The sequence below is a fragment of the Ovis aries genome, chromosome 19, assembly GCF_016772045.2.
Source record: "Ovis aries strain OAR_USU_Benz2616 breed Rambouillet chromosome 19, ARS-UI_Ramb_v3.0, whole genome shotgun sequence".
Taxonomy (NCBI): Eukaryota; Metazoa; Chordata; class Mammalia; order Artiodactyla; family Bovidae; genus Ovis; species Ovis aries.
Genome location: NC_056072.1, coordinates 11,278,368 through 11,303,640, shown reverse-complemented (window position 1 = coordinate 11,303,640; position 25,273 = coordinate 11,278,368). Strand labels below are relative to the sequence as shown.

General features: G+C 45.6%; 1 protein-coding gene across 2 annotated transcripts in view; it reads right to left on the bottom strand.

The window, feature by feature from the left end:
• Nucleotides 1–821: 821 nt before the first annotated feature.
• The window catches only part of ITGA9 (integrin subunit alpha 9), a 368,750-nt gene continuing 344,298 nt past the window's right edge, over nt 822–25,273 (bottom strand). The window contains exons 27-28 of one of the 2 annotated variants that reach the window (XM_004018225.5): nt 21,549–21,668; nt 822–5,524 (exon numbers count right to left, since the gene is read on the bottom strand). In XM_004018225.5, coding sequence (XP_004018274.3) covers nt 5,426–5,524; nt 21,549–21,668 — 219 coding nt within the window. In that variant the 3' untranslated portion in view covers nt 822–5,425. Of the gene's footprint in view, nt 5,525–14,856; nt 21,669–25,273 lie in introns of those variants that run through there. The other variant, XM_060402078.1, reaches the window with a different exon arrangement.

Sequence of the window (25,273 nt, the reverse complement as noted above, 5' to 3'; positions counted from 1 at the left end):
AGAAAGGAAAACCCAGTAGATTTAATTGGTATAGCCAAAGATTTATCAAGACTTATTTTTGAAAAGATCAATAAAATAGATCTTTGTTGGCCTCTTCTAGGGAAAAAAGAGAAAAACACACAAATAAACACCATTTGAGATAAGAACAGGAAGATAACTAGACAGATGGAGAAGACTAAAAATTTAAGAGAACACGATGTTTGTAAATGTGTAAGGATGCTACCAAAAGGCTCCTAGGAAAGTGCTTCCTAGCTGGTAGATGCAGGAGGATGCTCAGTCTACTAACAACAGTTAGGAACCTGTTCCATTCAATTTGGTCCCATTCATCCGAAGACCATCCATCCTAAGACCTAAGAGCTGACTCCTTGGAAAAGACCCTGATGCTGGCAAAGACTGAGGGCAGGAGGAGAAGGGGAAGACAGAGGACAAGATGGTTGGATGGCATCACCAACCGAATGGACAAGAGTTTGAGCAAACTCCGGGAGATGGTGAAGGACAGGGAAGCCAAGCATGCCATAATCCACAGGGTCACAAACAGTCAGACATGACTGAGTGACTGAACAACAACAAAATCCTAAGGCCAAGGTTCCAGGTGTTGCCCGGGTGGGTGAGTGACGCACAGACAAGGTGAGGACCGTGGAAGGAAGGCCAAAGATCAGGGACAGCTCGACCACATAGAGTGTGTTCTTTATGTGCAATTAATTAGATGGACCTGCACAGGCTCTTTAAATGCTCATGCGGTATTACATTGAAACCCCATCTTCAACAACCTAAAAAGGGAAAATAAATTAGCAAAAGAAATTACAGACTGAACTCCTGAATCATTTGCAGCCATTTTTTTTTTATTCCAAACATGTATTTTTGTAAACCTGCATTTCCCAAACAGTGCAAGTGAATTAGAAGTGACTGCATAGACTTGAATACATGTGACTTTGTGAAGAGGAACATCCCTCCCACAAAAATTCAGCGACAGAAACATGGATGCATCAGTCAAGTTCTGGAAGTGAACTAGTGTGGGTGCCTGCCATGCAATTAACCACTCTGAAAGCTTTTAAACTCATTCTGCCAGTCATACATTAGAATTTGAAGAAAAACCTTAACACAGGCTGAAACCTAGATCATTGCGCTATAAAGCACTGCATCACATAGGATATTTGGTCATTATCCCCCTCACATGCTAAAAATCAGAAGACATTCTAGAAGATTCATTTTGACCCTACTGCCACTTCAGCCGTTCTTTGCTTCAAAACACATTCTCCACTGTGTATCTTCTTGCTCTACATAGCTAAACAAATCATGGACTAAAACCCTGCATACTTGGAACATTTCTAAGGGACAGTGGTTTTCTGCGTTTAATCTGCTAAAAGGCCATTTCCCCCAAATGCCAATCCTTTATTCTGCCTCTACATTCGGAAGTCTGAATCAGGTGTAGGTTTCAACAGGTGTAGCTTTACATGTAACCCATGCGCAACTGCATTCCCCTGCCATGATGACTTTTCCAAAAATAAAAGTAGAATAAGCTTTCTAAAAATAACTTTGCTATGGTTCCACAGTTTGTGTATCAGCACCCATCTCAACCACCTAAGGGATCTGCTACATGTTCACAACAAAAACGAGTCCCAGATGTTTCTAGGAGGCTTGCTAGTTTTGTTTGGAATCTCCTTGCCTCTGGCTCCAGGGCTGAAGGCTATGTATGACTTGGTAAAGGAGAACTTTCTACTGGATTTTCTACAAAGCTTAACCAACTTCAGAATGCTGAGGGCTTGGTGACGCTGATGGAATTTTTCTGAAGAATTGACTGACAATACCTCAGTGACCTCAGCATTAAGTGATTCTGGACACATGCCTGTCAGTCACCATAAAACCACTGGACCCAGTCGCTCCTGCCAGTGTCCCTTCATTCCTGAACCTCATGGCCTCTTTGTGATGGGTTCAAGGCTCACTTGGGGGTGTTCCAAACTCCTTAGTCCATGTAAACTGTGCATAAGTGAATCATTCTTGAAAAGGGGGCATTCTCTCAATTTCTACAAAGGTCCTTTTTTCATATTTAAAAAGCATCTCAATCCTTGTGAGAGTTGATGACAACCCTAATGACTACACAGTCAAAAGCTGAAGCTGACAATGCTGTGCGAGAGAGTATCAGATAGTGTTCCACAGCGAACCCACAGAGGCAGGAAAGATAGAAATTGGAAGGCGCTGTGGAATCTTAAAAGAACCTTCTGAACGAGGAACAAAGACACAACAACCCATTCTGTCTGCTTCCCTCAAGAGCCTACTAATGGCTTCTGAACTGGATGGAGCTGGTGAACTGGCCAAGCTGAGAGCCCTGACAACCTGCTCGACTTCCCTCTCTATGTCTGTGCTAACTGGTCAGCTTTCCACTCCCTGCAGCCCGCCTACTACTCAGCATCAGGAAATAAGTTAGAGGTACCCCCTGCCCCAGACTGGCTGCCAGTACTTGCTCCAGCAGATGCCAAGCATGATTTTCTTAAAAACTGCCCTATTTAGTCTTAGTAACCTCCAGGGTATGTGCTCACTCCTGAGTGTCTTACCACTCAGAAGCACATGGATCCTAGCTCTGACACTGGTTATGGAGTCTGCCCTTCCCTCATTGAGGCTGCAGAACTGTGGGCCTGCCAGTTATCCTGTTACACTCTCACCAATGCGTCTGCATTTCTTGCAGGAGGCTGGTGAGTGCCCATTAATGCATTTAGTCAAAGTCGCGGCTGGAGTTGTCCAGGTCTACCACCCAAGAATCCCAAAAGGTGAAAGTTGGTCAGTCGTGTCTGACTCTTTGCGACCCCATGTACTATACAGTCCATGGAATTCTCCAGGCCAGAATACTGGAGTGGGTTAGACGTTCCCTTCTCCAGATCTTCCCAACCCAGGGATCAAACCCAGGTCTCCCGCATTGCAGGCAGATTCTTTACCCGCTGAGCCACCAGGGAAGTCCTAAATGATTTATTAAAGGACACCATGAAACAAGCAAGAGAATGTGCAAAGAGAGCTCCAAATGAGGTTTTGTAAAGGAATCCACGCTCTATGCTCTACTGTGGGAAGATCTGTCTCCCCGAGGGCAAAGTGTATTCCCAGGGGAGCCACCAGCACTCAGCACAGTGCCTCAGGCACAGCTGGGGTCCATACACATCTATCCTAGGTGAACTCTCAGTGAGAACTGGTTTCTTTGCCTGCATCTGCCTGTTGTTACCTCAGGGCCTCCACCCCTCAGTGAGAGGCTATATCCTTAACTTCCTTCTAAGACCAGCCTAGTTCATGCCCTTGACCCCCTGGCTTCTGTCTGCTCCCATGGTCACCGGGAAGGGAAGCATGATGCATTCCGTATCTTCCTGTATCAGAGTCAACTGCAGAAAAAACAAAGACACCCGTGCTCCATGCCAGGTTCGCAAGCGCCTAGCACTCTCATGATTTTGCCAAAACTTTAGGTATCTTTACAAGGACTGGCCAAGTATGTGTATGGAAAAACCTGTCTCCCCTGTGGTTGAGTTCTGTGTCTTTTCAACAACACTCACAGTCCCCTCACATGTTAGCCTCCAGTCAACAAGGCCCTAGGAGAGAGATGCCTGGTCTTGTTGCTTGTTTCATTCGCATCTGATGCCATCTGTTTGTACCTGCAGCTTGAGCAGGCTGTGATAAGTCACTGAGGACTGTCAGACCCTGGTCTTAGACATATTTTCCTTCATAGCCGATGGTTTCCCAGCAGCGGCAACAGCAGCCAGGGCTGCTGACGGTTACTGAGTGTTCACCACAGGCCAGGTGCAGTGCTCAACATGCTACCTCCACCCTCTCCTTGCCCTTTCAGAGAATCACACTGCACTCAAACCTGGACAGCACTGTGCATCTGGTAACAAACACTGTCAAACAGAGAACTTGCATAGTGAAGGCTGTAACTCGGCCTTCAGCCCTGCAGGGGTAGGTGATGACATCAGTGCTATGCCCAGAGCCCTTTACATCATCTCTGTGTGCCTCCCAGGTTGGGGTGCAGCTCTCTTTTTGAGGACTGTTCCTGAGCTATGGGGGTTCTTTTGCTGGCATGAAGTGAAAAAATGTTTACATCTCCCCTGGGTGCAAGACTCTGAACACTCAGCTCCCTTACCACGGCGTTGGTACAACTCTGAGGCATAAGTTACCCTCCAGAGCCCCCGCTGCAGGGTTGGGCTGGAAGCCCCCCTGCACAGGATGTGCCCGGAAATGTCTTCTTTACATGGCTTCCTCCCCTTTCCTGTCCTGCCTCCCTCATGTCTTTACTGGTGCGCCCTGGGGAAACTTCCTTCATAAGTTACTGTGTGAAAACCCTTGTCTCAGGGTCCACTTCTTAAGAATCCCACCTAAGATACAACTTTTTTTAAAAAGACAGGTTGAATGGTCATCTCCAGGAGGGACTCTGCAATTACCATTAGCTGGGACAGCAAGAGTGCTGGGGACAATGGAGACCTCTGACTCAGATTTCCGTGAAAAGGCAACGCATCACAGCATTCAGACACAAGTCTCTGCTTGACGGCCACTGATTTAGTCCTGGTGGTATGTGGACTCTGATGCAGTTTGTCCAGGATGAGATGCCATTGTGAGGTTTACCAGATAACCAACTGGCATTGCTCCAATCTTTCATGTCTTAATCCAAGTGAAAGGAGGGTGAAATGCCTGCTCTATAAGGTGATGCAGAGCAGGCCTCAGGAATCAGGTTTTTCCATCCAAATTCCTGCTGGGAATCTTCCAATGAAAGGTACAGATGAAAAAACACTCTTGGTTCTTTAGCACATTATTTCACACTTGACTCCAGGCAACAAAGACGTGAAATGTCTTCGCGGTCAACCCCAACTGCAGTTGATATATAGCACCGCCTGCTTGATGGATTCATCACATGAGGTTTCTTCAGATGATTTCATCTGCAAGTCCTTTTTTTTTAACAGCAAGTTCCATTCCAAAGTACAATAAGATCTTTTTCCTTTAACATTTGTATGAACGTATATGTATTTCCAAGATTTCAGGCCAGATATCAGTGCTTGAGTGAACTATATAATCATTTAATAGAAATAATAAAACATCGATACAAATATAAAGACATAATCAGTATAAAAGGCTTATATTTATAAAAATACTTTTAGGTTAACAGTTTTCCCCTGAGGGTTGACCACACTTGTTGCATTCATAAATATCCCCCAGCTCTGCAGCCGGCTTTCCAAAGTTCGGAGTTCAACTGGAAAAGGAGGTGGTGATGGTTCCAATCAGGCGACCTGGCCGAAGTGGCTGCCTCAGGTTGCCACCTGGGCTCGAGAGAATGAGGACAAGAACAGCATCGTGGGGCCTCCGAAAAATCTGGAGAAGATTCTTTCTTCCAAATATGGAAGATACAAAGATTGGGACGATAGGCGAACAATTGGGCCACGTCACGGGGAGGGGTAGCGGGTCACTGGTTTTTCTGGACCCAGTCCCAACTGTCTTCATTCTCTTTCCGGTTCTTCTCAGCTTCAATAATTTCTTTGTACCTTCTGCGAAAGAAGCCCATCTGAAAGGCAGAAAGAGGAGAGGCTGGGTTAGACATGCTGGAGAATCAACTGTTTTGGTTCCAAAGCTGCCTGGCCCGGGAGGTGGCATGATCTACTTACAGTGCTGGGAAGGCCTGGAAAACTCCTCAGACTAGGCTGATTTAGAAGTGTTACATGGAGCCACTCTTCAAAATGCATGGACTCCCTGAGGGCTTTCTTATGATAAGCTGTTTGTTCCTTGCAATGCACTTCTGGTGGAGTGTTTCCCAAACTCTGTGCTGGGGAACACTAGTTATTGAGCCATTCATAGGTAGTTTGGGAGTAAAGAGGTTCCGTGGTCAAATAAATTTGAAACAATGTATTCTTTAAGAGATTTGTAATGTAATTTGTAAGAACAGCAAAGGGTCAAATTAACCCTTTTAGGAAAGGATTGAGAAAGTCAGGGACGATATTTCTCAAGCTTATTTAACTTTTGATAAATCTGTTAAATATCCTGTGAGACATTAGCCATTGTGGAACAATTTGATAAATACTGCTCTCATACAGTAGGCATTTAAAAGTGTCTTCAGGTCTGCATCCTACCTTGCTGTCTTCTAGATCTTTCTCTCAAATCTGTGACCCTAATGAGCTGCTGTGCACACAGCTGGCAGTGTGTATCTCCCTAGAACTGGCAACTCCTCCTGAACCATGATGGTAGTTTCCTTAGCTTAGTTCTGAAAAGATCTTTCCTTCCAAAGTTTATGGCTTTTCACATATGGTAAGATGGATTTCCACTTCTCACACAGACAGTGCAGGCACTATTGCCACAGAAAAGTAACCTTTTGTAGTCCAAAGCTGACCTTTTCCCCATGCTCAGGAACACCTGGCATCTCTTGTTCTGTGCTCCCCAGAGTTAGTGGCCTCTGTTTCTGAGGTCAGACATCCTCCTGTATCTGCCTTTAAACATGACTGATGGGAGTGGGTGTACAAATACCCCAGCTCCCTCTCTCGTTGGGTGCGAAATCCTGAGGTGTGTGCTCCACATGGAAGTTGCCTGCAGTGGTAACCAGCTTGATAACATCCTTTATTAGCTTCCTTCCCTGCCCTCTCCCTCTCCTGGTCCCCCATCTGTGTTTCCTGAGATTGTCTTCCAAATAAATAACTGCCCCCAAATCCTCATTTTGATCCCCTTGAGTAGGGGAAATGAAACAGACATGCACTCTTGGCTCACTACAGGGAGGCTGCCCTGCAGGTTTTTGGTACCACACTGTCACTGGCATATAATTCTCATAGTCATATTTGAAGACCTTTGAGACTAGTAATCTCCACAGTCTGCTGCCAGTGGGGGATGTACGCACCAAACTTGCCCTAAACAAATTGTTAAGCAAACCCAGGCTCGCGAGCACATCTAACTCCTCTGTGCATCTGTCCTCACACTTCCTCACCGTGAACCCAGAATCCACTGACTCACTGCATCTTCCTCCTACTCCCTGAAAGAGGCTTATGGCCCAGCTGAAGATGAAGACTGTTAAGAGAGCTGCCAAGACAGCATTGGTCACCTCGACCTGCATGGCCCAGGTGAGAGCTCCCTTTGAGAGCAGCCGGCAAAGTGGTGCAGACTGATGGCCAGGAGGGAGTGGAAGTTTCCACAGAACAGGGCAAGGGCCCTTGTGTTCTGAGTTTTGATCCTCAAGGTCCATTCTGCAGACAGATAATGAGTTCCCTTATGTCCCTAGCATCAGACCACATCTGTCAGAACCCCACTTCCTGACACCCTCACACATACACTTCTCTCTTCTCAAATCTCTACCACTTTCTTCCTTCTGCAAGGAAATATAGAAAGGAGGCTTGGCCTGAATGTTCTGGAGAATCAGAAAAAGATTGTTGTTGCCATCCTCTAAGCATAGCCACAGGAGGCCAGCAAAGCAACCAAAGGTTTTGTGGAAATGTCTATCAAGAAGTTACTGCTGGATATCTCATTCTTGAAAGACACAGATGTGGTTAACAGAGCAAGTGTGTCATGTACACTTTCTGAACTGAGGAGAACATCATGGTAGAAAGAAGGCTGGATGTTACATCAGAGTAAGATTTTTTAGCACAGGATTCTGCCTGCAGGTAGCATGATGTTTCAGTGATCTTTACTCATTTAACTCCAAAGATGTAACATATCTCCACGATGGCACCAATCAAGCAGAGCTTCAGCTGTCTTCTGCTCTCTTATTATCTTTCACATTTAGGATTCCTAAGGATTTGTGCTTTTTATCACCAGAGCTTAGCATCTCACTTCTACTTAGTGCCAGTGATAAATGCAAAAATGCCCTGTACCGTGGCTCTGCAACAAACACTATCAGGAGACTGAGGCTATTTTTCACTTTCCAGATCTGCACTGTGACTTGTTTTGATGGCTGAATACAAGGGAAGTGATGCCCTGTCAGTTCCACACTTAAGCCATGCACACTCCCGCTTGCTTTCTCAGACCCCTGCCTAGCTTCCATGTGAACGAGTTTGGTCTTGCTGCTGAAAGACAAATCCACCCAGCTGAGGTCCTCCTAAACTAGACAGCACCCAATTGCCTGCAGCTGTGGGGTGTGAGCCCCACAAAGATGGGAGGACTGCCTTGTCAAGGTCAGTGTAACCCACAGAATTGTGAGCTACGTAGATGGTGGTTGTTTTTTAGCTCCTAAACTTCGGTTTGTTACACAGCAAGGGTTAACTGATACAGAATTCCATATTTTTGTCTGATTTATGAATGGATTGACACTCATAGGAAAAGTAGCAGGGGGGCAGCTGACAGGGTTCCAGATGCAAAGAGCATCACTGTGTCTGGTCCTGCTGAACAGATCTGTCTTGTTCCTCTAAAGGGGACAAAAAGTCGGCACATTTCCTCATAGCTCTGTTATGCTGGCATGCGGATTTGATGCAGAGTGTCAATCCAGCAAGGATTTAGAGTGTCTGCACTGTCTCTCACAGGTGGCTCTTCTGAGTTCAAGTTTACATGTGTCATACTTGTTACCAACAAAGTGACGGCGTCATATCCTGTAGGAATTATTTTTTCTCAAGTGGAGTGCAGTCAGTATTAGTCTTGAAAACTCTGCGCCCACTGGCAGTTAACTGTAAAGCTTCTCTTAGAAACAGCCTTGCAAACTCTCCACCCCACTCCAGAGCAGCAGGGTCTCCAGAGCCCCGTTCCCAACACAACCTGTGTGTAGTCTCTTAGATGGAAGGTTGGAGCTGCCACTGATGTCTGTCCTTTTTCTCTGGAGCCCAAAGACAATTTCTTAAAACATGGTCCATTCTCATGACTAGAGTGCTGGATAAACAGCACAGGCCATGCACTGCATGTAAGTTGTTGGGGTTACCACTCATGTCACAGATATGAGAGATGTGAAATTTATTACAACTATTTCCAGCAGATGGCAGTCAAGTATCTTTTTCTAACAAAATCAGATTTTCTGAATTTTCTGACAGATGGAAGTAAAGCTTCTGGAGGACAGGGTGCTGTTTACTTATTTGCACCAAGGTGCCATGGGCTTCCCAGGTGGCTTAGTGGATAAAGAATCTGCCTGCAATGCAGACAACGCATGCAGACACGAGTTTGATCCCTGGATTGGGAAGACCCTTTGGAGGAGGCCATGGCAACCCACGCTAGTATTCTTGCCTAGAGAATCCCACAAATGGAGAAACCTGGTGGGCTTCAGTCCATAGGGCTGCAAAGAGTTGGACATGACTAAAGCGACTCAGCACGCACGCATGCACCAAGGCACCATATAGTCTAGAGCTGGATCCGTCAAACCAACGTTTCTTATGTGATCAAATGAACTCCATTTCAGAAAAAGAGACTGTCACCTTCATGCTGTTGTTTACAGCCTGATTTTGGCTTTTGGCAGACAGCCCAAAGCTTAGGCTCTGAGTTTACCAAGCCATGGCCCCCTAAACAACTGTGACATGCCAGGCCTGCCCAGTGCCATAGGACCTAGTCAGAAGGGCAGGACAGGAGAGGCAGTGCACGGGGAGCCTGGAGTTGTGATTACTGCTCATGAGCAGGTCACCTCCTGGCTCTAAACCCCAGTGTCTCTGTCTCCGCCCAAGAGACGGATGGCATTCTCAGAACTCTTCTAGCCCTGAAACATGATGAAGGCTTTTTATGTTGGTTCCCAAGGCAAACTCAGCACTGCAGCTTATGAAGCACACAGCTGTGTACCCAGCTCTCACACGCAGAAGGCTCAGGGCACAAAGTCCTTACCCAGTATCAATTTTTCACAAAGAGTTTTCGGGAATGTTAATTTTGAATTTTTATATTAAAGTATGGATATATTATAAAGTATAAAGAAGTCTAAAACTCTTAAACACAAAGATAAATCAAGACTATAAAGGCACTTCTCCCCTGCAGCAGGCCTACACTTTCACCCTCATTAGTGTTCATGGTTAATTTGGGGAAAATCTTGAAGAGATGCTGAACAAACTTATATTTTCAGGGCAGGTTGAGCCCATGCTGAGGGTGCTGGGAAATGATCCATGATGAGTTAAATCAGACCCTAAGTAGCCCCTCATTCAATGCTAAGCCAGTGGAGTCTGTGTTTTCCTACACTTTTCCTGGGAACCTTCGAGTGCCTGCTTTGCACTTGAGGGGCAAAAGATTCTGTTTATAATTGATCTGTCTGTAGCAGAGGAAACACTCATGGAAACCCTACAGGAAGGGAGACTCCAGCCAAACTTGGCTCTGCTGGAAGCTGAGAGAGCAGGGGCTTTTCTGGCTTCTTGTCTGTGTTGCTCCAGAGGGGGCCTGTAGTACCATGGGCGGCTCCCTCAGACCTGACAGATTCACACAACTTTCTCATGCAAACTTGTATCAAAAACCTGCCAGAAAATTCCTAGGGAAACAGCCGGTTTCCCCTTGAATAGCCCTAATTAGGAAGACTGTGAGAGGCCTGGGGCCAAGGAAGAAGTGAGAATCACCGGGTTCTGGGGTTCCACAGCTTGCAGCATCAGGTTCCTCCTTCCCAGCCCAGTCTGGGGTGAGTGAGGAACAGCTGAACAACCCCATGGTGCTTGGTCTTTAGGGAGACCCTCCACCTACTCCTCCCTGGCCTTTGGGATGCCTCCCGGGTAGCTATTCTAAGGGCCTCAGACATACTCCTTCTTTGGACTAACTCAGGGCCTCATGTTTATCAGCCCTTTCAAGTTCCTTGACTATTTACATAGCACGTCTCTGTCTCGAGATGTCAACAGTGCAACATCAACCCAATATTTACTTCCAAACATAAATAAGTCTCCACCGAGTGTCTCTGGCACATGGTTTCAATTGAGCCAGTGCAAAGGGGGTGTATATATGTGTGTGCCTGTGCATTTTCTTTTTCTCTGCAGGAGAAGCAAGGAAGGGTTCTCCTAGCCCAGCTGGAGGGAAGGTGATAACCCCCCAATGACTCCTGGAGGGGCTGCCAAACCTACACAGCCTCTGAGCCTTTTCATAGATTTCTTTTTCTAAGTGCTTCTGCTTGAGGTTTGCAGCAATGCTCTCAAGTGAAAACCAGGCACCCAAAGCCAGCTCCAGAGCAGCAGGCTCTTAGAACAGGTTCGGCGGACAGAGGGTTCGAGTTGGCCTTTCTGAAGAGGATGGCAAACCCGCTGCGTGGCCCACCTCTACAACACCTGAGAGCAGACAAAGCTGGCAGGTCCTGGGCCTTTTGGGAAGAGGCTGGCCATGGTTTTGACCAGGTGATGGCACTGCCCTTTGCTCCAGGCCATCTCATTGGCAAAAGGCGCCAAGAGGAGGGAGGGAACGGTTCTTGGGTTGGAAGCAGAAGAGAAGGATGAAGTTTTCTCCTTCACCAAGTGGTGGCCTGTTTGTTTTGGCAAATTGTACAAGGGAGCAGGCAGAAGAGGAGAGAGAAGTCTGGGGCCCTCAATGAGGCTTTTCCTCTTGAAGTAAAAACATCCCAGCATCTCTACTCTTTCACCACTTGACTCAAAGGCTGGCTTGACGAGCTGAAGGCACTCCTTAAAGGTGCAAGTCCCATACACCATCTGAACAATAATGAAACTTCCTCCTATAAACAGGCCTTTATGACTGTCTTGAAGAGGCCCCAGGGCCAGGCCATTTCAAAACCAATCGGGAGCCAAAGGAAAGGAGAGGGGACTCATTTGAATTTTTCTCCCTTAAAAGAGTTTCCTATTTCAAAGTTTTCTTCCTGCATGGTGGTTTGGCAGGCTACTGTAATCCTTGCACAGAAAGTTTAAATTATGGCTCCCAATGTCTGCTAACAGCCTGGCTCTGGGAAAGCTGATTAGGATCCATTTCAGATTGAAGAAGGATCTGGTTAGCTGGGGGGCCCTCACTGTGGATTTTGTGTCAGAGCCAGGATCTGCCGCTGCGGAGCAGGAGAGAGTGCCTGACATGCCAGCAGCCAGCCTTCTGTAAGGCCCAGAGGCAGAGAAGGGGGCAAGCACGAGGCAAGGAGCCTGGAGTTCGGCTCTGGAGAAGGCATTTGCTGACCCCACAAGAGGCTTCTGTTTAAGACAAACAGGCGATGATGGGCATGTTGGTGGCACCATGGTGACCCGTAGGCGGAGCCAAGAGCTGGTGGTACAGGCTCTTTACCTGGCCCAGAGCTGCACATGCTGGGCTCACTCACCATCTCTGGTCACTTAATTGCTTTTCCCAGACTCTTCAAGATAGAGAGAGGGCTCTGTTACTTATTACCTCTGTCATTTCATCCTGAGTTGGCTACCTAGCAAGGATCCAGTAAAGTTTGCTGAGTGAAGGCACTGGCCAGCTCCCAAGTATAGGGCATGCTGCCCTGTAGGCTTGTGTGGCATAAAAAGTCCATCCACACTGGGCCAGCTGTCTTGTTCACTTCCAGTACCAAGTCACTATCCGCATACATTTTGGGGAACAATATTTGGGGCTCATGAACTCAAGGCACTGGCAAGCAACCATATGCAGCAGTGTCAGGAGCTACAGCAAAGGGAACTTTAAGAGATGTCCCTTGAGAAGGGGAAGAGGACTTGAATATTGCTCACTTGCCTTTAAAGGTCCTAGTGAAGTGTTTCCTGGTTCACAGTGGCAACTAGGTGACTTTCGCCTTGAAAGGACTGGAGGGAATGATATGTGAAATATGGTAATAAGCCAGAATCATTTAGCCCTCCCATCTAACTCAAATATTAGGTCCATTAATCAAGAGATTTCTGGATGGTCAATGTAATATTAGACCTCTATACACAATGAATTTTTCTTAGGTTATAAACATAGAAATCCAAGTTGATAAGAGATCTCTAGTTGACTCAAAGGAATAGAGAATAGACTTCTTGTTGCCAAGGGGAGGAAGATGGGGGAGGGAAGGACTGAGAGTTTGGGATTAGTAGATGTAAACTATTATACAGAGGATGGATAAACAACAAGGTCCTACTGTATATCACAGGGAACTATATTCAAGATCCTGTGATAAACCATAATGGAAAAGAATATGAAAAAGTACATATATACATAAATAAATGAATCACTTTACCATATGGCAGAAATGCAAATTGTAAGTCACTGTAAATGATTGTAAACATTGTAAATTAGCTGCACTTCAAGAAAATAAATTTTAAAAAAGAGGTCTGTAGCTGAAGTTTTAGGAATATATTTCAGTTTCAGTTCAGTCGCTCAGTCATGTCTGACTCTTTGCATCCCCATGAAACGCAGCACAGGCCTCCCTGTCCATCACCAACTCCTGGAGTCCACCCAAACCCTTGTCCATTATGTCGGTGATGCCATCCAACCATCTCATCCCATATCGTCCCCTTCTCCTCCTGCCCTCAATCTTTCCCAGCATCAGGGTCTTTTCCAAAGAGTCAGCTCTTGGCATTAGGTGGCCAGAGTATTGGAGTTTCAGCTTCAACATCAGTCCCTCCAATGAACACCCAGGACTGATCTTTAGGATGCAATGGTTGGATCTTCCTGCAGTCCAAGGGACTCTCAAGAGTCTTCTCCAACACCACAGTTCAAAAGCATCAATTCTTTGGCGCTCAGCTTTTTTTATAGTCCAACTCTCACATTCATACATGACTACCGGAAAAACCATAGCTTTGACTAGATGGACCTTTGTCGGCAAAGTAATGGCTCTGCTTTTTAATATGCTGTCTAAGTTGGTCATAACTTTCCTTCCAAGGAGCAAGCATCTTTTAATTTCTTGGTTGCAATCACAATCCACAGTGATTCTGGAGCCCAGAAAAATAAGTCATCCACTGTGTCCACTGTTTCCCCATCTATTTGCCATGAATTGATGGGACTGGATGCGATGATCTTCGTTTTCTGAATGTTGAGCTTTAAGCCAACTTTTTCACTCTCCTCTTTCATTTTCATCACAAGGTTCTTTAGTTCTTCTTCACCTTCTGCCATAAGGGTGGTGTCATCTGCATATCTGAGGTTATTGATATTTTTCTCGGCAATCTTGATTCCAGCTTGTGTTTCATCCAGCCCAGAGTTTCTCATGATGTACTCTGCAGGTAAGTTAAATAAGCAGGGTGACAATATACAGCCTTGATGTACTCCTTCTCCTATTTGGAACCAGTCTGTTGTTCCATGTCCAGTTCTAACTGCTGCTTCCTGACCTGCATACAGGTTTCTCAAGAGACAGGTCAGGGGGTCTGGTATTCCCATCTCTTTCAGAATTTTCCACAGTTTATTGTGATCCACACAATCAAAGGCTTTGGCATAGTCAATAAAGCAGAAATCGATGTTTTTCTGGAACTCTCTTGCTTTTCCATGATCCAGCTGATGTTGGCAATTTGATCTCTGGTTCCTCTGCCTTTTCTAAAACCAGCTTGAACATCTGGAAGTTCACAGTTCACGTATTGCTGAAGCCTGGCTTGGAGAATTTTGAGCATTACTTTACTAGCATGTGAGATGAGTGCAATTGTGCAGTAGTTTGAGCATTCTTCGGCATTGCCTTTCTTTGGGATTGGAATGAAAACTGACCTTTTCCAGTCCTGTGGCCACTGCTGAGTTTTCCAAATTTGCTGGCATATTGAGTGTAGCACTTTCACAGCATCATCTTTTAGGATTTGAATTAGCTCAATTGAATTCCATCACCTCCACTAGCTTTGTTTGTAGTGATGCTTCTTCCTAAGGCCCACCTGACTTCACATTCCAGGATGTCTGGCTCTAGGTGAGTGTGAGTGATCACACCATCATGATTATCTGGGTCATGACGATCTTTATTGTACAGTTCTTCTGTGTATTCTTGCCATCTCTTCTTAATATCTTCTGCTTCTGTTAGGTCCATACCATTTCTGTCCTTTATCGAGCCCATCTTTGCATGAAATGTTCCCTTGGTATCTCTAATTTTCTTGAAGACGTCTCTAGTCTTTCCCATTCTGTTGTTTTCCTCTATTTCTTTGCATTGATCGCTGAGGACGGCTTTCTTATCTCTCCTTGCTATTCTTGGGAACTCTGCATTTAGATGCTTACATTTTTCCTTTTCTCTTCACTTCTCTTCTTTTCACAGCTATTTGTAAGGCCTCCTCGGACAGCCATTTTGCTTTTTTGCATTTCTTTTTCTTGGGGATGGTCTTGCTCCCTGTCTCCTACACAATGTCACAAACCTCCATCCATCAGGCACTCTATCAGGTCTAGTCCCTTAAATCTATTTCTCACTTCCACTGTATAATCATAAGGGATTTGATTTAGGTCATACCTGAATGGTCTAGTGGTTTTCCCTACTTTCTTTAAGTCTGAATTTGGCAGTAAGGAGTTCATGATCTGAGCCACAGTCCGCTCCCGGTCTTGTTTTTGCTGACTGTATAGAGCTTCTCCATCTTTGGCTGCAAAGGATATAATCAATCTGATTTCGGTGTTGACCATCTGGTGATGTCCATGTGTAGAGTCTTCTCTTGTGTTGTTGGAAGAGGGTGTTTGCTATGACCAGTGTGTTCTCTTGGCAGAACTCTGTTAGCCTTTGCCCTGCTTCATTATATAGGTCTTCACAATAATCCTACATTTCATTTGCCCTTGTCAGTGTCCTATAAAGTCGTTACATTTAGTTAGTCCTTTAAGAGGAAAATATTTTTCTTAAAGAACTCCCTCTGTCAAGCTCCTTACTGCACTGTCACTTTGCCTAAACAGACAACTCACTCTGAATGGCAGGTGTGTTCATGAACCTTGCACCGAGCTTTACTTTTTCTTCCTTCTAAGGAGTACAATCACAATTTTATCTATGACACCGGAAGAGAAATGAGGTTTCACCTACTTTAAAACAACAAAACTTCCAGTTAGGTGAATTGTCCTTTGTCATAGTGAGTTTTAAAGAAAAGATTAAGGTTTTACCCATTTTTTGGAACAGCATGCATATGATAGACAAAAGATACCACTAACCCTTTGCTGCTTTCCCCCTTGGGAGGCAGGGTCTATTTCCTGTCCCTTGACTCTAGGGTGGCATGTGACTGCTTTGACAGAGTACAGTAGGATGATGCCTTCCCAGTTCTGGGCCAGCCTTTCAGAGAACTGGCAGCTATCACTATGCTCTCCCAGAGCAAAGCCACCACGTAAAATGTCAGCACAGTCTGCTGGAAGGGTCACATGGAGAGGCCCTGAGTCTACATGGAGAGGGAAGGGGCCTGGTGGAGTCCAGTCTCCCAGCCATCTCTATGGTGACTGTGCTTACCCCCACCCTATCCCCAGATCGCTCTCCTCTCTGCATGGAATATCCATCTGTCCTACCCTGCCTGGAAAACTCAAACCGAATCCAAGGTTAGACTTGAATGATACCTCATTTAGGAAATGTCCTCTGACTAGAACTGGGGGCTTCTATTAAGTGCTAAGCATTTGGTCTTCAGTTCAGTTCAGTTCAGTCGCTCAGTCGTGTCTGACTCTTTGTGACCCCATGAATTGCAGCACGCCAGGCCTCCCTGTCCATCACCAACTCCCGGAGTTCACTCAGACTCACGTCCATCGAGTTGGTGATGCCATCCAGCCATCTCATCCTCTGTCGTCCCCTTTTCCTCCTGCCCCAATCCCTCCAAGCATCAAAGTCTTTTCCAAAGAGTCAACTCTTCGCATGAGGTGGCCAAAGTACTGGAGTTTCAGCTTTAGTATCATTCCTTCCAAACAAATCCCAGGGCTGATCTCCTTTAGAATGGACTGGTTGGATCTCCTTGCAGTCCAAGGGACTCTCAAGAGTCTTCTCCAACACCACAGTTCAAACGCATCAATTCTTCGGCACTCAGCCTTCTTCACAGTCCAACTCTCACATCCATACATGACTATTGGAAAACCATAGCCTTGACTAGATGGACCTTTGTTGGCAAAGTAATGGCTCTGCTTTTGAATATGCTATTTAGGTTGGTCATAACTTTTCTTCCAAGGAGTAAGCGTCTTTTAATTTCATGGCTGCAGTCATCATCTGCAGTGATTTTGGAGCCCCCCAAAATAAAGTCTGACACTGTTTCCACTGTTTCCCCATCTATTTCCCATGAAGTGATGGGACCAGATGCCATGATCTTCGTTTTCTGAATGTTGAGATTTAAGCCAACTTTTTCACTCTCCTCTTTCACTTTCATCAAGAGGCTTTTAGTTCCTCTTCACTTTCTGCCATAAGGGTGGTGTCATCTGCATATCTGAGGTTATTGATATTTCTCCTGGCAATCTGGATTCCAGCTTGTGTTTCTTCCAGCCCAGAGTTTCTCATGATGTACTCTGCAGGTAAGCTAAATCAGCAGGGTGACAATATACAGCCTTGACGTACTCCTTTTCCTATTTGGAACCAGTCTGTTGTTCCATGTCCAGTTCTAACTGTTGCTTCCTGACATGCATACAGATTTCTCAAGAGGCAGGTCAGGTGGTCTGGTATTCCCATCTCTCTCAGAATTTTCCAGTTTATTGTGATCCACACAGTCAAAGGCTTTGGCATAGTCAATAAAGCAGAAATCGATGGTTTTTCGGTAACTCTCTTGCTTTTTCCATGATCCAGTGGATGTTGGCAATTTGATCTCTGGTTCCTCTGCCTTTTCTAAAACCAGCTTGAACATGAGGGAGTTCACGGTTCACGTATTGCTGAAGCCTGGCTTGGAGAATTTTGGGCATTACCTTACTAGCATGTGAGATGAGTGCAACTGTGCGGTAGTTTGAGCATTCTTTGGCATTGCCTTTCTTTGGGATTGGAATGAAAACTGACCTTTTCCAGTCCTGTGGCCACTGCTGAGTTTTCCAGATTTGTTGGCATATTGAGTGTAGCACTTTCACAGCATCATCTTTTCGGATTTGAAATAGCTCAACTGGAATTCCATCACTTCCACTAGCTTTGTTCATAGTGACACTTTCTAAGGCCCACTTGATTTTTCATTCCAAGATGTCTGGCTCTAGATGAGTGATCACACCATCGTGATTATCCAGGTTGTGAAGACCTTTTTTGTACAGTTCTTCTGTGTATTCTTGCCACCTCTTCTTAATGTCTTCTGCTTCTGTTAGGCCCATACCATTTCTGTCCTTTATCGAGCCCATCTTTGCATGAAATGTTCCCTTGGTATCTCTAATTTTCTTGAAGAGATTTCTAGTCTTTCCCATTCTGTTCTTTTCCTCTATTTCTTTGCACTGCTGAAGAAGACTTTCTTATCTCTTCTTGCTATTCTTTGGAATTCTGCATTCAGATGCTTGTATCTTTCCTTTTCTCCTTTGCTTTTCGCCTCTCTTCTTTTCACAGCTATTTGTAAGGCCTCCCCAGACAGCCATTTTGCTTTTTTGCATTTCTCTTCCATGGGGATGGTCTTGATCCCTGTCTCCTGTACAATGTCACGAACCTCAGTCCATAGTTCATCAGGCACTCTATCAGATCTAGGCCCTTAAATCTATTTCTCACTTACACTGTATAATCATAAGGGATTTGATTTAGGTCATACCTGAATGGTCTAGCAGTTTTTCCTACTTTCTTCAATTTACCTCTATACCTCAAGCTGGATATTAGGGTCTCTGTTTTATAGAGAAGGAAGCTGAGGATCAGAGAGGGTAAGCAGCTCTCCCAAGGTCACACGGCTGGCAAGGGCAAGAGCCAGGGTTCCAGTTCACAGCTGTCAGCCTGAAAAGCCTGAGCCCTCATCTACCGTGCTGCACTCTTCTGCCTTTTCATTCCCCTGGAGTGGGGACAGGGGAATTAATGGTGTTCTTCACAGTTTCCAGAACACTCATTACCCAGCACTCACCACCCTCAACTATATTTACAGTCTGTATGCTCGATGGAGACGCATTCAAGTCAAGTCACAATCACTGTGGCATGCAGGCACCTAGCCCAGTGTTTGGTACAAAGCAAGTATTCAGTAAATATGAGTTGAAAGCAAATACTGCTCTTGGACGGTGAGCAAAACTGTTTGACCTACACGTCATCACTCGCCAGCTTTCTCAGAACTGTTCTAGACCCTTCCTCCCACCCCCACTTAATGGTGACCTTGTCTGGTGAAGGCCCCTTGACTGCCACCACTTCATGGCTAGTCCAAGGCAGAGAGTGGTATCTGCCTTCTTGGACCTGGGCTCTTTGGATCACACACAACTCGGTGACTTCAGGGTGCTGGCCATCCCATGACACCCTCTCCTGCAACTACATTCTTTAAACAAACACAAGAGAAACAAAGCGAAGCAGATGACAACTGGAAGGAGGTGGGAGTGTGTGCTCAGGAGAGAGGGTGCTCTTAAGCAGCAAAGCAAAGTGGGGGCCAGAGGGAGGGCCTCCCATCACAGGAGGTGGTGGGCACAACCACACTCTGCCCACTCCATGTCCCTGTCCGGTCCCATGCACCCAGCCATGGAGGACAGTGTTTCCTCTCTTCTGAAACGTCCATACAGGGACTTCACTGGTAGTCTAGTGGTTAAGACTGCACTTTTATAATACAGGGGGCGCAGGTTAGATCCCTGATTGGGGAATCAAAATCCCACATGCCACAGTTTGCAGTCAAAAAGTAACAAAAAAAAAAAAAAAAGAGAGAGAGAGAAATGGAAGTAAAATATAAATATATAAAAAAGGATGTCTAAACTAACTTGAAATTTTTTGAATACAAATTAAAGCAACAGTGTGATATAATTTTAAAAAATGAATAAATAAAATGCTCATACAAAAACAGAGGAAGTCTCTCTCTTTCACACACACACACACACACATACACACACACCCACACCCTCCAAAGCCCTTGCTATCTTCAGATCTCAAGCACTGAGCTGGCTTTGTTCTCTACCCACAGACCAGACGCCTTGGCAGGAAGGAGTTGGAGAAAATGGAGAATTAACAATCTATCTGGCCACGCAGATTAAACAAACAACAAATGGACAGGTTTTTTTCAAAAAGGTAATATCCACTCCTGGCAAATATATGGGAAAATAGGCACTTTTGATACACCGCGTGTGTAACCGTTATAGAAGGCAATTGGCAATATGTAATAAAAGGCTTAAAATGCGCATTTCTTCTGACTCAGTAATTCTGTTTTTAAAGTTTCCTTTTAAGAACATAATAAAAGATTTGTGCATAGATTTGGCTCTAAGCATATCCACTGCTGCAGTTACAAGAAGTGTGAAGCCAGGAACCACCTGAACCCCAGCATCTGAGGATGGGGATCTTCTAACAGCTGCAGCCCAAGGACAGCACTGGACACAGGTTTTTAAAAACAGGGAAAGATGTTCACAACTCTGTGTTCAGAGAAAGCTAGGCTATGAAACAGTATCTGGGGTGCCTTCACAGCATGGGAACCCGAGGTAAACTTACTTTCAAGTGATATGTTCAATATATCTTTCTTCAAACCTGAAACACTTTTTAGGTGAAGAATCTCTGAATTTAAAGCAATCAGTCCAAATGTCAATCTGAAAAATGTACTGCAAGACACTGTTTTTCCTGTTTCTAGACTTCTTAGATACTCTGAAGTATATACTTTTTTCAGATTGATAATTGAATCTGTTGCTTTCATTTTAGATGTCCTGCACTTGAAGACATATTAGACATTTTACTGGAGAACTTAATGCACTAAAATAAGCAGGTGGTACGAGAATGCCTGGCCTTTGTCTATTATGAAGAGAAAAAGGTCAAAAGGTAAAGTGACCAAAAGCGGTTTTAGGCTAAGGGCTCCTGAGTACTTGACAACTTTTTTCTTACTGATATATTTCTATGATTGATCAAGAAATACAAGTTATTTTGGAATCCCAAAGGAACTAATCATTTAATTTAAAGCATCCATCCAAAAATCATGTAAAAGGCTGTCTCCACTTGCCTCTGAAACCCAGAACACTAGAAAAGCAGGAACTTGGTGTCAGAAAGTCCCAGTTGCAGTCCCTGGTGCTTCTCAAGGAGCTGGGAACTCGGTGGAAACAAGAAGAGACGGGACCCCACTCAGCTGGCACATTACCTTCCAGTGGAAGAGGCAGACCTTCCTCAGATAATGACTCTGAAACCATTATTGATGAATACAGAGGCTCCAAAGTCAAGGACCCCAGGTACTCTGAAAGCAAAGTGCAGAGCAAAGAAACTATCCTAGACTTGAGGGTGAGAACACCCCTCTTTCTTGAGAAAGTGACAAGAAGCAAGACGTGAAGGATGAGCAGGTGCTCCCTGTTGAAGGAGGCAGGGAAAGTCTACCGCCTACAAATGGACCCCCATGGGGTTGGGAGAACTTCTTATGGAGACACTTGGGCAGCACTCTGGACACATAGCCTATCTCCATTACTAGAGTCCTCTGGGTGGAAATCTTTCCCATATTCCACATGGGAGAAGAACAGAGAGTGGCTCTGTAGCTTCTTTTCTTGTGTTTATGACAGGTAAACAAGCTAACCATCCACATCCCAGTCCCAGCTGTTACTCACCAAGTAGGACTGGTGGCAACTCTGCTGGGAAGCCCCACGAAGAAGAGGGTGAATTCTGGGGTTCCCTCTGAAGTGGTCCAGTCCTCAGGTGTGAATGACCTCATGAGGAGTCAAGACTCCATTCACTGCCTGGAGGGGACCTTGCTCCAGGAAGGAAGTTCCAACATGAAACCACTTTCAAGGAGCTCTATCCCAGCAAGGCAGGAGAGCTGGCTGTCCGGGTGGAGACTCCCTGGGGACCCACGATCTCCACTCACCTTCCAGAGCAGCACAGCCAGCAGCAGGAAGATGAGGATTCCCACCAGCAAGCTGATGGCAATGATCCAACCCACGACGTAGCCTCGCGGCTCCAGATTGTGCAACGCCTCGAAGACCACCTGGGAGGCAAAGCAAGAGTGAGCTGGTCCCCCAGAAGAAGCACCCACCGTATGAGGGGGTCCAACCTGGGCTTGACATTGAGGCTGAACCGGAGAGACGTGTCCAGGCTGCTGCTGCTATAAAACGGACTCTGCTGAATGCTTTCCTGGTTGTATTCTGACGGGTTTTCCACTAGGATCTGAAAAGGCACTTGAAGTCTCAATTCTTGAAGGGCTTGTAAAGACAACAATCTTGATTTAAATACCACAAAGCGAATGCAAGCATGGCGAAAAACTTTGATGAGGTACCATGTTCTTGATTCAGAAGAGACAATAACAGTCTCCGCTTTATTACGGGTTTTGAAACAAAGGACATGCGTGTGCCCTCCAGATAAGATAGGACTTCTGAGCGTTCTGCGCACTGTGTAACTTACTGTAATTACTGGATTAATGCCAGTTTCCCTAGGAGACTGTAGATTGCAAAGGCTAGGCACAGTCTGCCTTGGGTCACATGATGATGCCTAGGACACTGAAGGCATTCACTTGAGGAGCTAAGCCCTGGTCCCCAAAGGGAGCCATAGGTTCCTCGGAGCCCATGTCTCAGTGAGGCAAGCTGTTCCAACTTTTATGAACCATGGTGGTGTGCTGGCTCATTCCTGTGATGCCAATGGTGTGCCTCTCTTCCCAGCTCCACAACTAAGGACATTACAATGGTATTCTGAAATGGTCCATCATGAGAGTATTTACACCACTGAAACTGACACACGAGTCAGGGCTCCCACGCCCTCCTGCCATTGTTTAACATGTATTAGCTCAACACTGACTGTATCCTTTGGCTCTGTTTTTGCCCTACTGGTTACAGTGCAGTTTATTTTTGCATAATTCAAAGCATCCATCGTGACCTCTGCGGCCAATCCTCCCAACACCCCATGGTCCCATTCAAGCTCTTCTTTGCTGAAGAGACAGAAATCTCCGCTCTGGGCAGCTGTTGTCTCCCTCGGCAGACAGGCTGGCCCAGGCACAGGGCTTTGTCCAACTTGGTCCGTGTCCTTGGAAGGTCTAGCCCCTCCTTGGGGAAGCCTACCTCAACCTCGCTCAGCCCTGGAAGCCAGCTGATGTTTTGCCTGGAAGGTCCTGCTCTCCTGCTCAAGCCTCAGTGGTGATGGGGCCCATGACTGAGCTGACACAGCCTAGCACCATTTACGCTCTCTTTTTAGGGCCTGGCTTCCCTCTCTCTAACATTTCTTGTAGGCTCTGTGCTTTCCTTGCAATCTCCTGTCTAACTCACAGAATCACCCCAGGAGCTACTCAGCACCGACCTGCTCTGGGCCATTTAGCTCAAGTGGAGTCAAGATTTGAACTCAGTTCTAGCCACCCTCGAAGGCCCAATCTAAGCTGGTCACTAGCACATCATAGAGTGTGTGGCTGATGGTGGCTCTTTAAAGATAGTCTGTCAACTAAATGAATCATTCACTGTTTCTCCCTTGGTGAAAAGGAGAACAAACTCAATCATCTTTGTCTCACTGTCTTCATTCCTACAGGAAGGATAGGAAGGGCTTTGGGGGGGGGGGGTGTGCTGGGGGAGGGGACATCCATGAGACAGATCCTGAATCCAAAATATTATCTCAAGGGAAGTCAGACAGAAGAGAAATCATTCCTTTCTTTGTTGGGACAAGTCAAACAAAACAGCCTAACAGAACATATCGGTCATTTTTGGGGAATGGAAATGAGGTTTCTTTGTAGCATATACTCATTGGTTATGTGACCCTGGACAAGGTACTTAAGCTCTCTGAGCCTCGGTTCTCTCATCTGTAAAACAGGGCTAGAACAGCCCCTCCCCAGAGAATTCAAGGGGCTAACACACACGACACAGCTGGCAGAGTCCACCCCCGACACATGCTGGGTGCTCCCATCAGTACTGCTAGCATTGCCGGCAGGAAGGTTTTTTTTGAGGTTGTGCGTGGTTGGCACACTTCTTAATTAAAAAAAAATGATTTATTGAAGTCAGTATACATAGAGAACAGTGTAAGTAACCCATGTATGCAGTTGAATGCATTTTCATGAACTGATTTTCAGATATGGGGGAACCCTGAAGAAGGAATACATGGGGGTGAGGGGAGGTGGGATAGAAATGGACTGTAAAGTCTGTCATCTTAAGCCTACTCTTTTCTATCTGGTTCAGATTAAAGATTCCTGTCCTTAAAGACAGATTCATGTCTTTGAGTCACTGCCTCTAAAAAGCTGTGGATCAAATCATCTCCCACACTCAGAGTCTCTCGTGGTATCAGGTACAGGTGAATGATGAGGCACCGCAGCCAAGAGGTGCACCCTTGGGCAACCAAGATCATCTTTTCAGTTTCCTCCTCTGTGCGATGGGGAAGTAAGACAGTCTCTGAAGGTTCCTAGTCTCTGGTCGCATCGGGAAAGGCTGCTGAGCTTTTTGTTGATGATGAACTGCTGAGACAGGCTGTGGGCTCCACGGGGTCAGCTGCAAGCCCAGCCCCTTGGATCAGCCCTATAGCTGCACAGAGATGCTGCCTGCCAGTGGTGTCCAAAATCTGTATCTCAGCAAAGCCACTTTGGAGGTCTGGTTTTGCAGATAGAGAGACAGTGAAGAGAATCCACTACAGTTTAGTCTGGCAAATTCCATAAGAATGCCCTGTCACTTCCCTGGAATGTGTGCTTAATCTTTTATTATTTTTAGTGATGCCGTTCATCATCTTGGACGTGTGCTTTATGCTTTGGCAGAGCTGGTTCCTACACATCTAGACTCTAATAAACTCATTGTCAGGGAGGGTCTGAGCAGCCGGCAGTTGTAAGAAGTCGTATCTTAGACAAAAGTCAAAGGAATAGCAGCTTGGACCACAGAGAGAGGCAGGAAGCACTGACAATCCAGTTGGTTGGCACCATTAATAAGCAGGATGATCCTGCTAAAATCCTTTATTTTAAATCAAAAGAAAAAGTGTTGAATCAGTCCATGGTATTTTTTAAAATGAAAGCACAGTCGATTTAAAATATTATATTTGTTTCCGGTATACAGCATGGTGATTCAGTATTTTTACAAACGATATGCCATTAAGAGTTATTAAAAGATAATGTCTATAATTACTTGTGCTACACAATATATCCGTACTGCTTATCTATTTCATACATAGTTGTTTCTTAATCTCATCCCTGGCACCTCTTTAAATATCTCTTCTCCCCATCCCCAATTATTGCTTAGGGTCAAGCCTGAGCTTCTCTCACCAGCATTATTTCAGGAGCCTTGGAGGAGCCTCTTTGCTGTTAAGAGTTGCTTTCCTAAAGCACAGGTTTCAACACATCACTTCTCAGTTTATACTATAGATGGTTTCCCTTTATACTGAATTTAGAATTCAGAGTATGTGTTATGTGTGCGTGCTCAGTCGCGTCTGACTCTTTGTGACCCCATGGACTATAGCCCACCAGGCTCCTCTGTCCATGAGATTTTCCAGGCAAGACTACTGAAGCGGGTTGCCATTTCCTTCTCCCCGAGACCTTCCTGACCCAAGGATTAAACCTGTGTCTCCTGCATTGGCAGGCAGATTCTTTACCACTGAGCCACCCGGGAAGCTCCCACTAGGGAGTTAGGCAGGCCTGTTAAAACA